Raw genomic sequence first — 19,820 nt, forward strand, 5'->3', positions numbered from 1 at the left:
CAAAATGTATTACTTTTTGCTTTAAGGATATAGACTGGATGAGTCTGAACATAAATATATAAGTACAAATGTATTCTTATGTCAATCAGATAAAGTTTAAAATTATGAGTCAAGTACTTCCATTAGACTTCACCTTTATATATGTGTGTATCTATATTTCTATTGCCATGGCACGATGCCTGTAATATTTATTAATATTTATTAACTCCAATCCCTTTGCTTCTTCCTTTTTTCTTAATATATGTAATTTGGTCAAATGCCATATCAGTTTTAAGGACAACACCCATAATTCTTTGTTATACATTGCCTATTTTACATGTTTGTTTTAAAAGCACAGTGTTTTTGAAATCTTCTAAAGGATGTACCTCTGAGATACAGTTATCTATTGCTAATGCTGCTGGGCAAAGGCTTTGTAGGAAAGCAGAGTAAAAACTCTGAGAAAACCCATCAGTATCATGTAATCAAAGTAACGCTTATAAATAAACTAAGCTACCCATGAACTAATTTCTAAAATAATTCAGAAAGTTATTACCGCATTTTAACTCCATCCTCCACCACCATTTCTGCCTGCCCCTGAGCCAATCTTGATACACTGCATTTCTCTCCTGGCATATCCTCCATGTGGCGCCCACCATATGATGAATCACACCCCACACTAATTACACCACATAATGTTTCTGTGTTGCAAGTTGATTTTTCACATTTGTCTATTAGCATCACAATTGTTAGTTCGTTGCCAGCTTCTTAAGATATATCAAACAGAAAGGAAAAACTTCTGGTATTTAATCTTGAAGTAAAATCTTGGAGTATTTCCAGCGTATGTGAACTCTCTAAATAAAATTTTATGTCAAAAATATGGCAAAACATTTAAAAGTTATAACTTAAATGCTCAGATTCTCTAGCTAAATAAGACCATATCCCTCCTTTATTATTTCAAAATCTAGTTACACAGGTGATTGCCATGGCATTAATCATCCAGTTTTCATAGCACCATTGCTTTTTTCTCCACCAGACAATACTTTGGTTATTCCTTGACATCAAAGGTAATGTCAAGCCCAATATCATTCATTTGGAGAAGATGAAAAATAATTTTCTCTCTACTGACAAAATATGAACTTTAATCTTTATATTCAGTGTTTAAGGCTACTTGGTGCACTGTATACACATTGAAGGTAGAACTAGTCCTTGCCACAATCCCATCAACTGCTTTTAAAATGATCAGTTAAATGTCTGTTTTAATATCTAATTGTGAAACATGAAGCTGAATTTGGAGCTATTTAAGTTGTAACGTCCACTCATATTAAATATGTCTTCTATAGCGGTTGTGGCATTTTGTTTCAAATATATTGTTTTTTTTTTTATTTTTTAAATAGATTCTTGTTCATGTATGTTGGACATGAGTTCATTTTAAGACAGGCAGACTTACCATTCAAAAATTTCTTTTTCCAGCTCAAGAACTTCATGAAGAACTATGACGGGGTAGCTACTGCTTCTTTCTCACGAGCTGTGGAAACTGTCGAAGCCAATGTACGCTGGAAAATGCTTTACCAAGATGAGCTTTTCCAATGGTTAGGAAAAGCTCTAAGACACTAATATATGTATCTTATAAACAATTCAACTCAGAATTTTATGAGAAGACACTTTTTTTGTGGAATGAGGAAAATGTACTACATGGAAAATGGCCAGATTTTCAGTGTTAACATGTGGGAGGAATTTTTTTTTTTCTTTAGTTTTTAGTTTTTGGTTTTGGGGGATTTTTTTTTTTTTTTTTTTCATTCATTCTGTTCTGTTTCTTTACTGGGTGTTCCTCTCTAAAGAAACTCTTGCAAGTGAAACTAGCCATGACTGCTTCAGCTGTACATTCCTTGCTGTACAGGACCAAATATGATAGTGATGCATGTTGATGTTACAGTCAATTTGGAAAAACATATTCAGAATATTCTCTGCATGGATATATGGTCCTGCCTGTGTTCCAGCATGCTTATTTCAAATGTCCAATGTTGTGTGTGAATATATGTTACATCCAGGATGGGCATTATGCAAAAGCACAAAGATTATATATGACAATCAGTGTTGCAATGAAAGAAAAACTAAAAATAGAAATGATATTCTCAATTTTGGGCAATGTGAGAAGTAAAATAGCCCTTGAAGTGATGAACATCACTTATTTCAGCACTTGGATTGTCTGGCAATGATTGCTTGTTGCTAACTCATTTTCTTTGAGTTAAAGCTGTGTATACATTTTAAAAGGCATATAGATAGTGTATGCATATGTATATGTACATAGGGAAGCCCCATATGTATATAGTATGTTGTACACTGCACATGTACAAAGAATGTCTTCAGATCAAAGAAAATTTATCTCTTTTTATAAACTTAAGGACAGTTGCAAAAGGCTTCAAGGAATTTATCTCAACATTATTCTTTCTATGTCCTGACTAAATTTCTCAACTGTTACGAATTTTTCATCTACTTCTTGAACTGTGGTCTATTCTACTACATGAAGATGAATACAAACAAAATTTTTGTATAAACTAACCACTCTTCCAGTTCTCCTGTGACAGCCTTACATATAGATTCTGCCATCATTTTTGTCAAAGTTCCTTTTGCATGAAACAATTATGTAAACTTATAATTATTAGTGCTGAAAAACAGTTTATTTTCCATCTTATTTTCCTACCTTATGTTGAGTAGTTCAGAGAGTTAAAAATTCTCTGAGTGTTGGTTTTTAAGTCTGTTTTGTTCTAATCCTCCATTAAGCAAGCATACCTCAAGTGGGTCTATTAGCATTTAATGACCTTTTATGCCAGTTGAGCCATCCCTTAAGATGAAAAGTTCCTTTTCTTGTGTTAATGTGCAAAGCTTTTCTTTTGGCACTGACAACTGTGTTCTACCTGGGAATTTTGAATAGCCATTTTCATGGCTGTGTGTTATGTAACACAAATGTTTTTAAATGGTATTCTCACCCAGTAGGCCAGCTTTCCAAACATTGCTTAGATGCTTCAAAATTAGCATATTTTAAGTGTACCAGTATAAAATAACAATGCAACTACTCTACATAGCCAAATGTTTGTAAATCACTTCTTATTTTCCTGAGGTTTTTCACTCCTCCAAACCTTATAAATCATTGAAAGAAATATATTCTAACAGTACTCACTGAATAGTGAAAATAATTAGACATTTTAGAAATCAGAGCCATAGAAGTATCTTAAATTAGTAGAAAAGAAGAGCTATTTCCTAATCTGTAAAGTACCACCTAAAATTGAATTTTATCATATAAGCAAGTAATACCTATTAGTCATATCTAAATTTTTCAGCACTTCATTCAATTAAAATACATGAATTTTAAATATTTTACATGATGTGAATAGGCATGATAATACTTAGTATAAAATCTAAACTTTTTCCATTTATCAGAAGTGATAAAATTCAGTTACTACATATCACATTTACAAAATCCTTAATTAAATGGGTAACTTCTAAAATGTAACAGTAATAAATATCACACTGCAATGCAGGTCCCAAATATGTGCTATGTCACCACTGAATCTCTGTAATAGATAAGAAAAAATTATAGGTGGATGTCTTGCTTTGTGTCATGAATTACTAAAACCTCTTAGTAGTTGTGGTATATTTTTGAGTAAAATTACCATTTCCAGATTTGAGTTTGAAGGGCTTTTATAGTTGTATTTTCCTCCCCACTGTTAATAATCATAATCCTTTTTCAGTATTTTAGTGGCCTTGAACAACTGGTTTATCTACAATCTCAAATTCTAACTGTATAATTATGTGCAATGTTCAATACCTCATATAATACTTGTTCAACAGTATAGTGGTATCAGTGGCATTAAGATGGTGTTTTTGTTCTACATATTTTTCAATAATTTATTCTTTCTAATGTTGAAATTATATCAGGCTTTACCAGTTTTTTTAGTTGTTTAAATAAGTAATATTTTCAAAATAATAAAATAACCAATGATATCTCTTGGAATAATCTGTAAAATGTAGTTATAAAATTCTATTTTCTACTTAGAGTTTTTATCTTTTCTTTTTTGTCAGTTTTACAAATTATATATATGCATGAAATAACAAACTGTTGAAAGTGTCCAACCTCCAGCCATAGCAATTTGCTGTGCTAATATATGTACAAAACAAGTAGTTTCAATTAGAAAGGGCAACATTATTTATCACATCGAGTATTAAACATTTCCAGGTAACTTGTAAATAAAAATATTTCCCCATTTTTACACATTTTTTCTTAAAATTTTTCTATAATCTTTGAAGTTTCTAAAATATACAATCTCAACCTCTAAGGCTAATATGTACAATACTAAGTCTATTCTTGAGTTTCAATAACATGTATTTTAGTTGGGTGATAAACTCACATTAGTTTATATTGTCTCCAGAACAATTATATCATAGGATTGAGATTTTTGTGATAGTATTATTTACAAATATTATAACTATAATATCTTATGAGGGTATTATTAAGATTATGCCATGTATTGATAAAATGCATTGCTTTCTCAAAGAACTGTTACACATTTTGTTTTATTTGACTTATCACAAAAACATAATAAATGTTGTTAGCCCAAATATTCTGATGAGAAAACTGGGGCTCAGGTAGCAACATGAGCTATTTAAAACTTCAAAATGGGGCTGGGCACAGTGGCTCATGCCTGTAATCCCAGCACTTTGGGAGGTCGAGGGTGGGAGGATCGCTTGAGCCCAGGCGTTGGAGATCAGCCTGGGCAACATATGGAGACCCCATTTCTATGAAAATAAAAATGAAAACTTAGCCAGGCATTGTAGTGTGTACCTATTGTCCCAGCTACCGGGGAGGCCGAGGTGGGAAAATCATTGAAGTCCAAAAGTTCAGTGCTCTAGTGAGCTATGATCAGTTTACTCCAGCCTGGGTGACAAAGTGAGATCCTGTCTCTAAAAAAATAAAATAAAATCACAATGTTGTTATTTTGGGAACCAATATGATAAGCTACGTCTATCACAACATCATTCCCCATTAAAATATAAATATATGTTGATAATATCTCTATCCATTGCATTAGTCAGAGATTTTCCAAATACTAGACCAGCATCAAAATACACAATTAAATATATTTACAACAATTACATTGTTTGTTAACTTTTGCATTTCTAATTTGCAGGATGTTAAACAACTGGATGAAATGTTATGATTCAATTTGGTTGGTATAAGTAATCAAATATTGGGATAAATAATTTAATTCATTTAGTTTATTAATTATATTTCCTGTCTATCTTTTACTGAACATTGTTTAAACATAACCTTAAAGTACTGATAATTTGCTTAATTTTCAACACAAATTTATCTGATAAATTCTGTCTGTGGTAACAGATGGTCAGAATGCAGATAAATTGTGTGCATCTAAATCAGTAAAAATAATATTTGGTAAAATGTCTATAAATCTATGCAGACTAAGTTTTGAAAAACAATGCAATTTTAGTACTACTGGATTAGATGCAGTAAAGGAATCCCTAAGGAAGTTTATAGTAATACATTTAATTAAAATCTACTGGCAATTAGAATTTTAAGGAATTCTTTTCTAAGAAGTTGGGGAACCTAAAATAGCTTGCTTATTCTCCTGGGTACTCTCATGAAGTAACCGTGTACACCTAATAAAGAAGTAGTAAAAGCACATATAATGAAAACTAATTCTTACAACTGATTTTTTTTCATTATCAGAGATCATAGCTGAATTATCATTTGACACTAATAGCTATATATTGATACAATATATAACTATACTTAAAGAAATATTTATTGAGTATCTTTTATTTCACAAGGCACTTAGTGAGGGAAAGGAATATAGAGATGAAAATGGCCTGAAGGAATGAATTCATATCACAATAAATGAAAAAGAAAAAGAAATAATGAACTGGGGGAAAGAGGGCAACAGGAAAAATAATTCCTTGCTACAGAGAGGGAAGTAAATCATTTTTAGGTATACATAATATTATACAACTATTTTTGTACACTAGTTCTCAAAACTTTTACGATACTTAGTATAATGTTTATTGTTTGATTTCCTAGTGCTCAATTGTGTTTTACAGAAATGTGTTACATTTTGAAATTATAATCAAATAATAGAGTTTAAACTCTAATAATTGTAATATAAATTGAGATGGAATTTATCCTTAAGAAAAGCTATTTGAACAATTTAGTAGTATTAGTAAGTTGCAGGAATACTTTAATCTACTTATGAAAAAGTAGTTCAAGTTTTCTAAAATGGTTTCAGCATACTATCGATATCTCACATTGTGTTAATTTTAAGTTAATTATATATTCCTTAAAGCAGATTAAATAATACTCATCCTAAGCAATAATTTGTTGAAATTAGTATATGTGAACTTATGAAAAAATGTTCTTGTAAATTATTCTAGAATCCTAAATTTTGATTATATAAGAACAACCTTTTGTTCAATTGCTTTGAACTAATGAAGACGTTTTTTAAGAAATTAGTATTTTATTTAATGTGATATAGATTCAGGAAAAGTCTAACAAAAATGTATTTCAGTAGTTTTTATTTTTTATTTTGTGAAATTTTATTTGAAAGTTTAGATAAGGAAAGTTTTCAAACTGTCTTAAATATTTAATAAAACAGTTGTTAAAAATATATGTTCTAATGTTAACTATACTACATATATGCCATTGCATGCATTTTGTTTTTTAAATAGGTTTTTCACAACTGGTCCCACTAGTAGATGATTTTACCCCAGATTTTGAAAACATACCACTTTAACAGCTTTTATTTCAAATACTTAGTACTTTAGGGATAGTATTTTGAAGACGTTTATCTTTTGTACATTCCTAGTTCATTTATTAGTGTACTAAGAGAAAAGAAAACAAAATGACTGATTCTTTTGCTCTGAATTAAATGTTTGTGCTGTATTAATGTTAAGTGAGTTAAGGTAAAGGGAAGCTACAAAAATTTGAATGCCTGCTGAATGCTAGGCACTTTATAGGTATCTTCTCAATTAATAACCCTGTGAAATGTCATTAGATTTAATTCACCAAAGAGTAGATGGAGGCAGAGTTGTTATCAGTTTACATGATTAATTAGTGGTATTCGCTGGGATTCAAAACTCTGCAAACTCAAGCCTTATATGGCTCAAACTAGTCATTAATCTGTCTTCAGCATGCATGAAAACGTAATGTTTTTCCGTACAGACCATTCTCTATAGCAGATTTGAATTGATACTTAGCACACTTCATCATTGTCACTGGCTCTTTCGAAAGAAATGTTAATTTGTGTATTCTGGTTTACCATTCATTTCTTAACAAAGTTGCTATATACATTCCATAAAAAGTTTTCATGAAAACATTTTACATTAGCATGTTGTGTAGTGGATTTTAAGTTATAACTGATAATTAACAGATATTTCAGCCAACCAGCCACACACATGAAAAAAATAAGTGAAAAGACAAAATAAATTGCAAAGATTTTACCAGTGGACCACAAAGTTAAGGTTAAACTTCTGTCTTTGCATGTGGAGGAGACACATTAGTCTAGCCAGAACTTTCCTTTTGCTTAGTAGTGAGGTCAGAGAAGTATCACTGTCATTCTGCTTAGAAGTATAGATGGACCGCAATTGCTTAATTTATTTAAACTTACGTTTTCAACGGGGCTGCTGTGTGAAGATACAGTCTAAGATAAATGCTTTGACTTGCCTCTACACAGGTCAACTTACTTCTCATCACACACATTTTTCTTATGTCATGTAAGTAAATGAAAGAGTGAAACGTTTTATAGAAAATATTACAATGGAGTTAACATAAGCCTCAAATGTACAGTGCATTTACTTTTTAAGTTAATCATTTAGTAGCTACCCTTTTAACCTCTACTATGTTCACAGTATTGCATTTGCTCTTGTAAACAATTCTGTTCCCACCTTTACATAGCTTATGACCTACTGGGTGAGAACATTCATTATTAAGTTTTTTGCTATTTACTTTTATTTAAAATAGGTTTATTAACTAGCATTTCTCAAATGCTAAACATTTTTGAGTGAATTTTTCCTCAAATGTTGTATTCTACCTTCAAAACATTGTGTAACAGCAATTCTACATTATCCTTTTGAATGCTACCTATATATTCCCACATATACAGCTATTTATCATTTTTCATTGCTATATTTTAATTCCTTTGCATTTTGATAATATCAAAAACAGATTAGGGCTGAAAAACTAAAAAAGATTAGGACTTGTATTATGCATTATCTAGTTGCTGGAACAATAAGAGAAATTCTATCTTTGAGCTTTTGTAATTGGCTTTCTGGACACCACTGACTTTATTAGATAATCTTTAAAAATATTATATGAACTATTTTGAATAAACCTAAATTTACTCAGGAATAAAATTTATTTTCCTAAATCCATTCCCCAAGTGAACAGGCTTATTTAAAATATGCCATATAAAAGTACTTATCCTTTCTAATATTTAAGATTTAGGAATTAAAAAGTAACTTATTTCAGTAAATGAGTGTTAATAAAACATTGACCAAATAAATGACCTTTTGTTAGTTTAGTAGATAGGTGTTTCCAATTAATGCTTTTAAAATTATTCAGTAAAAATTGAATTAGTATATATTCAACATGAAAATTTTATTCCATTCTGGCCAAGCCCTAACAAAATTAATTTTTCTAAATGAGAAAATTTGTCTTCTGTATTTTAAGCAGTACAAATATGAATTTTGCCTCTGAAAATCAAATTTTATACAGTAATGTGTAATGTATCACAATTTAAAAAGTTTTAATTTACTGACATGCAGATAAGGCCAAAATAAATAATACCATCTGTTTTTTTAATGCTTCTTTTTTCATTTGAAAATACATTTTTTAAATTTTGAGTATATATACTGTAGAAGTCCATGCAAATGGAAAAAGAAATTATTCTCTCTGAGATGGACTTTTTCAAGACTATACACATGCTGAAGCTAGAATAAAAACGTATGTATTTGTGCTATATTGTAGAAATTAAAAAAAATACCAATTTATTCTTCTTTCCAATTATATGCCTTTAGAATAAATGAAATGATCTGCACTTTGGTAAAAAGTGATTTCACCTGAAATGCATTTCAGATTGCTTTTTAATAGGTTTTCTGCATTCGACAGACTGTCAGGCTCTGAATTTCAAGAACAGTTTTCAATAACAACAGGGCTATAAAATATATATAATCATGATTCGTAAGTAGTACTCAAAATATATTTTCAATGTCTCTAGGTTTTTCTCTTTCTAAGGATTAGACAGAAAACATTAGAATTTGAATTTGCAGAGCCACTCATTTTATCCTTTCCCGTAATACTTTATACAGCCATAGATAATCCTCCTCTGGTCCGTGAACATGAGGGTAAGAAACAGAAGGCTTTCCAAGCCAGAGCAAAGAATATTTCTATTAAGGGATATAGACAGTGTCGTGTGTGTGTGTGAGTGTGTGTGTTTGTATGTACATATGTATTTATATATCTCCAGTAGTGTCTACATTACATATACATGTAAAACATATAGACAAATATTTATGTATAACTATATGTAATAAAATATCCATATAGTATGTATATATATAATCTTATATACATACATTATATATACATGTGTGTATATATCCCCAACAGCACATCCACATATATATTATTTATTTCCCTGTCCAAGTGGTAATTGTGCTGCAGAAAAATCACATAAGTCAGAAAATGGCTATTGCAAAATATCAGATGGGTACCATCTTAACTTGTAGAGCCTGTCAAATGAATGGTGAATTATACTGGCATGATAGCAAGGGTACTCTGTAAAACCCACACGGGAGCTTATAGATTCTGGCTCAGTAGGTGTTGAGTAGTATATAATCATCTACATTTTGAACATGGATTGTATGTGATTCTGGCGGAGGTGATCCATCTAGACTGCACTTCAAGAAACATTGGCTAGATAGAGTGGTTCGCATCCCTGACTTTATATTAGACTCATTTGAATTGTTTTTAAAACATGCTGATGCCTGGGTCACACTTCAAACCAACTAAAGAAGACTCTGGCATGGGGCATTCATTTAAGCATTTTTAAAAACATCTGATTTTAATATATAGCATTCAAGACCCCTGAAAGGAGGTACCAAATTAAGCATAAAGTAGTTTGAACATTAATTACAGAATACTACCGGAAGTACATATTTTTCAAGAATCTAAGCTCATACTATTATTTGGCATTCTTCACCAAATATGGAAATCAAAAACATGTTCTAAATTACCTTAATAGTGAAAAGCAAACACGAAGTTTGGACAATTGACTTTACTGCCCTCACGTGTCACTGCCACAGTATAAATTTGAGTGGTCTGGCGCCATCCACGTGGCTGCCTGATCTTTCCTGGTTCTGACTCTTTCTGCTGTCACCCGCTTTATCTTACCACCCCCTTTATCCCCTGTAGTCTTATATAAATGAGGGTGAATAATTTCACATCTACTATTATCAACAATAGCAAATTTTTAACTTTGTTTTGCACACGTATCTTGGAACTTAAAGTAAAATACAAAAAAAAAATTTTTTTTAAATAAAAAAAAGAGGTTCCCATTGGAAGTGTTTTCCATTAAATGACTGTACCTTTACTCTGCTGAATAAAACAATTTTTTTTTTCTGCTACTCATTTCACAATTGCCTGACATTGGAGATCAGGAATGACATATGTTAAAGTTGTTACTCAGAGAGATAAACACACCATAAACTATTACTATACACTATTGTCATCTGAAATGTTACTCCTTTTCCAGTTGTCTTTTGTTGTGGTTGTTGTTTTTACTTTATTCTCCCTTCTCTTTTTCTCTCATGTGACCTGCCAGATGAGCACTGAGACTTTTCAGCCACAGACACTGTATTTTTACTTGACATTGCAAAAAGAACAGTGGAAGTTTTAAGCTGTTTCTATCTGTGTGCATAATAGAAAGTGACATGTGTTCCTGGGATTGTCAAACAAGACCCAAAGGGCATCTGGATACATTGAAACTGCTTGGTTGTACTTTTGAGTCTTTGTGCTCATTCGTCAATCCTTTAGTTCTGGCTTCCCTTCGGTTGTTAAAATTTGCTTTTCTTTCCTAAAGTCTCTAGCTAATTAGAGATTTCAGCATACAAACTAATCCTTTTTTTTTTTTTTTTTTTTAAATAAAAGGAGAACTGGAAATATTGTCACCTCTTGAACATTTTAGTAAGCTGGTAGAGGAAAGGGTGAATTATTTAATTGGATAACTCTTCAGCCATATCTGACAAAAAAAAAAAACTCTAATCCTCCTGTCCTCCTTTTGCTATTTTTTTTTCATTCTCCATCCTTCACCCCTTGTAATTGTTTTTATAGGATTTAGTATTGAAACTATTTTCATGCAGAAAGGAAATTTTGCTGTAGAGTAAGACCTTCCAAGTTAGTAGCTTCTTATTAAGTTACCAGAATTCTTACGATGAATAACTTTACTGAGACATCTGTGACAAATTTAGGTCTACCCAAGAACTCCAACAACTGCCTGCTGGGTAAAGAAAAAGAGGGAAATGCTTAATGAGCAAAGATCTATGTAAAAGTCCTAAAGCTAAATTTTAATAGGAATGGCTTTATTTCATCCACTTGGAGGCATACATGAAAATTTAACACAAAATAAGGGATTGGAAAATAGACTTGCCATATTTATGACAGTGGTGGACTTTAGTAGGCAGAGAATATGCAAAGATGCAACAGGTATGTAAATAACTCCAGGCAATTTCAACAATCTTGAATATATTTTACAGGCAATAGTTACTCTGGTTCTTGGTTAATCCAAATATTTTCCAGTGAATTTATTTGAGAAAAAAATTGACAGAAATAAATATAATGTTTCAGGTGATAAGCACAAGTTTTAAAGTAAATATTAATTTTAATCCTTCAATCTTATTCCCATTGCCTATGAAGCGCAAAAACTGGCTAGTGTTTATGAGGTGTTTAAGTGTGTATGTATGTATGTATGTTTTGGATGGATGAGGAGGGAGAATAAGAAAAGGCTAAGAACAAATGACACAACTTTTGACCAAGCATATTTTCACATAAAATTGAAATTAAAGTCCCATGTTACACATTAACATATTTTTCAATATTTTAGAATTAGTTTCTTCAATTTGCCAGTTTAAAAATCCTCATATTCTTGCATATAAAAATATACTTGGTGAGTTGGAGGAGGGATTTAGACTGAAGTGTAATATTATTATTTTTGGTTCAATAGAAAGTGACATGAGTTTCTAGAATTGTCAAATAAGATTCAGTAGATATCTGGGTATGTAGAAACTGGGTGTTCTCTTGAGAGCAAAAGGAAAAAGCAAAACCTAACTTTGGATAAATGAAACTGAAGAACTCATGTTGCCCTTTCTGTTAGTAACAAAACACAGGAAACCCAAAGCGACAGGTGATATATGAGAATCTCTTTGTTCTGCCACAAATTCTTTTTAAAATAGAGGTCCCCATGTGTTAAGATTCTAGTCATTCCCAATTACTTGGATCAAATGAGTGAAAGCAAATACTTTGCCTGAATTTCATGCACAAAAGTCTCATTTGCTTTGACTATAGATGCTTTCTTTGCTTACTATAATACTCATCCTCACTTGAGATATTTGGTTTTGTAGTATAGCCCTAGTATAGATTAGCCACACTGCAAAGATAAAGCAAAATATCATTTGGCATACCCTAGTTTCTATACTTCTAGTAACATCTAAATTAACAATGTCCTTATAAAGATGAGTTTGATCTACATAGCTCTTGGCTCAATTAAATATCCAAAGTTTGGATATTGTTAAGCCAACTCTCAGTTAAATGTTGGCTGTTTTTTACACACAAGACAAGAAATTAATATTTTTTCTTGCTTAATGTTGTGTGAGAATTTCGGGATTTCAATAATGTCATTCCTTGTAACAACTTCTCTTTCTACATGTGAGTAGCATGTCACCTTTGCCCTTATTTAAATAATGACATGAGATTGTCATGGGAATTTTCCCCCCAAATGTCATTGTGCCAGTAGATCTGATACCTGCCGTTAGTTCTTCAGTTGATTATGTGTGTAGATCCAGTGATTAGGCTATGTTTACATGGTACTATATGTTGTTTGGGGACAACTTCTCTGTGCTCACAGACTATGCACTGCCTTCTTTAGGGTTTAATAAAGGAGCTAAAATAACCTGGTAACAGACCCCTACACTTGTACATTTCTAATCACTTTCTTTTAGCTACCCAAAAAACAGAAATGGCAGCTATCAATACACCATATAGCCAAAACATAGTTTTACTCTAATATCTTGCCAAAGCTTTTTGAAGGAGGGAGGGGATTTTTCTTTCTCAAAATTCCTAAATACCTCTAACTAAAACCATCTAAAAATCTTACAATCTACATTAGACATTCATTTATTCATACTCAAAGCTAACTTTTTTTTTTTTTTTTTTTTAGACTGAGTCTCACTCTGTCGCCCAGGCTGACATTTACATGTGTATAATTCTTACTGACTATATGATACATATTTTAAATCGATACGTTTTGTCTCCTTGATAGATTATGAATTCTTCAAGGTTACAGATGGTATTTATTTCCATTTTTGACAGAAACATCAAATATGATAAATTCTCAATCACACTTTGTTGATTGAGAACAACCTAAGTTCCAGTATTAAAACCAACAACTCTGCAGTATGAGCCAAAAAAGCAGAGCAAGAAGAGTTTTAAGAATGTAGAGCCACAACCATAATAAAAAGTGTTGATCATTTTAAAGCATTGCAAAGCTAAAGCTTTAAAGCTCACACCATCTCTTTAATTTGTTCAAAAATACCACTGTAAAGCAACACTAGTTATCGACTTTGACCCACTTGGTGGAGTAAGTAGAAGAAGAGGAGGAGGATAATAAGATGCTATTTTATGACACATCTATTACAGTAATTCATTTATAGTACGGAACCTTTGCCAATGATAAATGCATGTTACTGTGGTGCAATTATGAATGTACCTTAGCTTTTCAACAATAAAGCTGCCAAAAGGTTGCAAAATGCACAAGGGAGAGAGAAACTTTAGTTGAAAAACTGAACTTACCAAGATAATTTTTTAAAAAATAGTGTCTATGTGGCTTATTCAAAGAGATTTTTGTTCACTGTTAATAGAAATTCTATGATTTTTAAAAAGCACATTTTGCATTTAATGATCTATCAACTTCACATATATTTGATTTTGCATGTGTGCTGCTTTCTCAAGTTATCATCATATGGAAAACATTCTCAGTATCTCCTTTGTTGCCACAAAATATATGTCTATCCAAGAAAATGATGCCATTTATGGATTTCAAATGTCTTGCAAGATTTTGGATTGGACTGGGAAAATTTCATTAAGATTTTATTCTTTGATATTTTAATATAAAACACATCAGGTAGAATTATATAATCTTTACTAAATGCTAATGGTCTAAACTATATCCTACTATGGAGCTAATAAGTAGTATATTATTGTTGACCTACTGTGTGCTCAAATCTATATTAGATGCAATGCTGACATTAAAGTAATATAAGGCATAGTTTTTAGTCTAAAATAACTTTTTCTTATTTGGACAAACAGCAATTACAAATAGAACAGAATACCATATAAGGTATGGTATAGTAAAACATATTTTTAATATATATTTATATATGTTTTCCTGTATCCTATTTTATGTATATAAATATATATAAATTCTTCAAGGTCTATATATTGTATATAAATATATATTATTATGTTAATATATGTATATTCTATATTCTATATTTATTTTAATATGCTCTATTTATTAATATGTTTATATATAATAATATATATAATAGAATACAGGAAAACATACAAAATATATTTTGAGGTCACTACAGAGGAAAGGGAAAGTTGTGTATGGACTGAATACTTTAAGAAAACTTTATGGAGTAAATAGCGTTGGAGAAAGATTACTACGCATTACCTGTGGTTTCCATGAAAGGCAAGATAAGAAGCTGTGGGGCGGTGTGGGTAAAAGGGACATGTAATGATATTGCAAAAGTTAAATAAGAAAACCTTGAGGATCTCTCCTCTTCACCATTTTTATCCACCAAAGATGGAGAAAGGCTCTGACTAGCTTTAGTTTCTTTTTTTCTGATCCGATGAGAACAAAGTATTTCTATTTTGAGGTTTATTTTTTTAGAATAGTGATTGCCATAAGAAGAATCTAATATAGAGAACAAATGCCTGCTTAAAATGTGAGTGATGGAACTATATGGCAGGAAAGGAAATAAACAAATGTACGTATAATCCTTTAATATTTTTACTTCCTGATCTTTGCAATTCTCAAGCCTCAAATTCGTCTCTGTGAGGGGTTCTGGCCTAGGGTGTTAAGAGGATCGTAGAGAGTGAAGAGCTGGAGAACCGGGGTCATTGATTGATTGGGGTAATGAGGATAAAATCATCCGGATGTAGAAACTATATTCTTCCATGAGTCAGCTCCTTGCTGGACCCTTCAGATCAGGTGATGGAGGTAATTTACTGGTTTGCAGAACTTAAAGGAGAAACTCAAGTGGAAAACTTATCATCTCTCAATTTCTTAGACTTTATTTATAGAACAGAAAGAAACAAAGAAACTTGTGACAAGGATTCCATGAACCTGGTGTAGTAAGCAGTGACTTCTACAAGGAAATGGACCAAAGGGCAAGCTGGCTTAATGATTGCTGCTGATTGTGCTGCAAGCCTAGTTGAAATTTATTTTTTCCCTTAACCAATTTTATAAAATTTCTGTGGAGACAGTCTCAAAAACTCTTTAAGAAACAAATTGGAATTAATCATGTAAGTACATGTCTTCTATAGGTCAACAAAGGATTTTTGCAGGGACTGACCAAGAATAATTCTGACTCCATGTATCTGTTTAAAATTCCTGTTTGTTTTGCTTTTAACCAATTTCTACATGCTTTCCATACTGTAGCCAGTTCAAACCTCCTACAGCCAAATTTGGATCATGTTTAATGATTCCCTTTGGTCTGCTGAAAAAAGTTCTTTGCCCTAACATTCAAGATCTTTTACCATTTGCCTTTGATGTACTATTTGTTCCTTGGTTTTCATTTCCTGTTGTACATCACACGTTGGCTATAATTTTCTTGACTCTTTTGCAGGTTTTCTGTGGCGATGAGCATTTAGAAAATTCTCATTTGCTGGAGGCTGGAAATGGGCTCCTTACCAATCGCACATTTTTTTTTTTTTTTTTTTTTTTTTTTTGAGTTCTAGCCCCAGCCTGTGCTGCTTTAGCTACATGCTGACACAGATAAGGAGTGCTAGTTTCCTTTTCTTTAGTAGAATGTTGTGTGAGGGCAGATAATATGTAAAGTAGGGATGTGAGTGAAAATAAAATGTAAGTGAGGGATTCCAAGCTTATGCTCAGAAATATAGGAGACAGGAAACCCCTAACCATTTGCAATTGGATATATGAGAAAGGTAATTGACTCCCCTCCCCCAACTCCACGAAGACCATCATTGGCACATGCTACTGAGTACTGTTTGCTGGCTGCAGGGATACAGTGAGCCAGCCTGGCACCAGCAAACAACAATTACTCAAAGCAGACCAACAGAAAACCTGTAACTGCATATTGTTTCAAAAATGAGCTGACCATAAGTGGGCACATGCCACGTGCCTGTAATCCAAGCTACTGGGAAGGCAGAGGCAGGAGGATCACTTGAGCCCAGGAGCTCTAGACCAGCATGGGCAACATAGCAAGACTCTGTCTCAAGAAAAAGAAAAAGAAAAAGAAAAAGAAAACAAGTGAGCTTGTCACTTTGCTGGGCTCCCTGATGAGTTCCCGGGAATGTTTTCCCTTCTGTTGTCCTGTAGCTGTTTAGAAGAGCTTTCCCTGCAATGTGACAACTTCTTATTGATATTTTATTTACTCTTTCATTAATTTTGGATCAACTTAGAGATAATTTTTGAGTAGTACTATGAAATACGTTCTGTTGCTAAACTCTAAGACTCCCTTTCTCTGGAACTGCTCATCAGAAAACCATTATTTTAATAGGTTAATCCTGATTAGGGATTCCAACACCCCTCCCCAGCCTGCTGCCCACCCACCAAGGTGAGATCCTCACCATTTTATCTCCTTTCTAAATTCCATCATTCCTTTCATCTGAATACTTTCTCCTTTTATGACTGCCATCTCAATGCTATTTATCTTTTAAGGCTCTAAGCATGTGTTTTTAAAGCAGAGTACTTGGGCCATTTCTATCTTAATCACCTAAGGTGCAGGTTAGAAATGCAGATGTTAGAAATCAGAATCTCTAGGGATGGTCCAGATATCTAAGTTTTAACAAGCTCTCCAGGTATCTTTTATGCATGCAGAAGCTAGAGAAACACTGTTCTACTCAAACGCCATGAAGTCATTTTCATTCCCCTGGAAAACCAATGTACTTTTTCCATCTTTGGAATTTCTTAAAAAAAAAAAAAGTTTGTTTTTTACACTTTCTTTGCTATTTATAACATTCTGTTTTATAATTTATCATAACAAAATGATCTGTGAACTTGTTTTATTCCCTCTAGAATAGAGGGAAGCTCCTTGCAGGCTAGGCCTGTGTATCTCCAGAGCATCTGGCGTGGGGCTTTGCTTCTAGCAGGTGCTTCTTATCTCTTAAGAATGCATGAAATGTTACCTCCAGGCCTTTCCCCGCCTCTTCTGTCAAAGCTCCGTGAACATAAGCTACAATGTAACTCCAAATCGCTTGCACCATATTAAAATAAATGAACTGCTTAGAAAACCTCTTGCTTGAACTAAGCTTAGTTCACAGAATTTGGTCCCAGATAAACAGTTGACTCAGGCTTTTTTGTTCTCTGTAAATCTTCTTATCAGCAAAAGGTTTATTTCTGAAACTCATGGCTCAATATAGTGAAAAGTAGTCACTTGAATCAAGAACTAAAGAACGATTCATGGTTCAGGTCATAAAAATTACCTATATGTCTGTCACTGGTGAATCATTTATGATGTCCTCAGTACAGCCTGAATTTTCAAAAGGTTAACTTTGGATGTGCATTTTTGGAGTGTGTATGTTTGCTTACAATATGTCAAGCTACAAAAGGGGATTTTCATAAAATACCACTGTTTAATTTCTACAAAATCCATGTGAGTGAAAAAAAGCATACTCAAATCACAGATTGGAAATATGGCTTCAACTTCAAATGTTTAGCTGCAGTTACTATGAGACTATTCCTTGATATTTTGTTTTCCTGAAATCAGGCTATATCCTAACCACGTCAAACATGCTTTGCTATGGATTTAAATGACCTGAATGATATGCTTTGTTTTCTAATATTGAAAAGACATGATGCTTCTTCTTATTTTTTAATAAACCAAGTAAAATCCAGTGAAACAAACACACACAAACAGAAAATGTAATTAAACTACTTATTTAAAAAAGAAAAAACTTACAAAGAGAAAACGGATTTCTCTAAGCTTGCTATAGATATTGCAAGAGCTTTAATTAGCATACAATATTGCATTTAAACATTAAATATTAGTGAAATTATATGAATTCATTACACGAGAGCTGACATCTAAATAATATCCATCATAGAAAGGATATCACAAATACTTCTACAGAGGTGAAATAAATACACTTGAATATTTTATGGATGTATGCCTTTCTCAAATGATAGAGGTGAAAAACATTTTAGGGAGCAAACATTTTAGGCAAGAAAATTTTACAAAAGCCTAAGGCTTAAATAAAAGGTGACTGTGATATTTTAAATTCAAAGAAAATAACTTATTAGCATGCCATCGAACAAGTAATATAAATGCAGAGAAACAGACTGTCAAATGTTAGAAAGTACACATTTTAGAACTATAAAATCTCCTCACAATGAGGTATCCTCTGAAAAATTTCAAGGAGCCTTAACTCTGTCTCTCAGTGAATTCAGTTATATCAACTATCTCCAAACCAATATTCTCTGTCCAGCCTCTTCTGGATCATTTGCAAATCTCACGACTAAATCAGGTTTGAATTCCTCTAGAACATTTCTGAGTGTATCTTGTTGCTTCCTGTCTTCTCCCTGCCTATCTTCCAACTCTAAGATTCCATCCTACACATCTCTGCTAAAATGATTCTTTTTAAATGTTGTTTTCATCAAATCACTCCTCTGCTTGAGAATTTAGAGTGACTTTCCATAACTTGTTATATAAAATCCTAACTTGCCTCTCAATAACATCTTTCACCAACTGGGCTACCCCTTCATCCAACCAAACAAATAGTCATCACTCTCAGAAACATGTGGGACTGTATACATTACATAATATGCTTGATGTTTTTAGGGACATTGCGAAAGATTTTTGAAAAAGTTTACTGATGTCGTTTCAAAGGAATGTTGAATGTTTTTTAGGGTAATCTTCAAGAGTTATTTTATCTTATGGTATTTCATGGTATGCACCTTTGAGTTACTTGTGACTGGTGTAGTTTTCACCTTTCTAGAGATACAGATAAACTTCTGAAAGGCTGATGGCAGTGCAGATACTTCCTGTCCATAGTGACGCAAATGATTCCCGCTCTTGGCAGTTTGAAGAATTGGTCTTACAAAGATTAAGACTCTCTACTGTTGTTCACATCTTACTAGTTCCCTCATTACTTAACAAGCTAAAGTGCTGAATTATCTTTATTTTACATTTTTATGAGTCATGATCTTACCTTTTTAAAATTATGAGTTAACACCGGGTTTACTATGCATAAATTCTATTGCCTTCTTTGCTTTATAAGTCTCCATGTGTCACCTGCCCTCCCTTCTTCTAGTGCA

General features: G+C 32.4%; 1 protein-coding gene across 1 annotated transcript in view; it reads left to right on the top strand.

Annotated features, from left to right (window-relative positions):
• The window catches only part of TRHDE (thyrotropin releasing hormone degrading enzyme), a 417,786-nt gene extending 411,312 nt beyond the window's left edge, over positions 1-6,474 (top strand). The window contains exon 19 of the mRNA XM_008004042.3: positions 1,450-6,474. Coding sequence (XP_008002233.2) covers positions 1,450-1,593 — 144 coding nt within the window. The 3' untranslated portion in view covers positions 1,594-6,474. The remainder of the gene's footprint in view (positions 1-1,449) is intronic.
• The last annotated feature ends 13,346 nt before the right edge of the window (positions 6,475-19,820 follow it).

Source organism: Chlorocebus sabaeus, chromosome 11 (genome assembly GCF_047675955.1).
Source record: "Chlorocebus sabaeus isolate Y175 chromosome 11, mChlSab1.0.hap1, whole genome shotgun sequence".
Taxonomy (NCBI): Eukaryota; Metazoa; Chordata; class Mammalia; order Primates; family Cercopithecidae; genus Chlorocebus; species Chlorocebus sabaeus.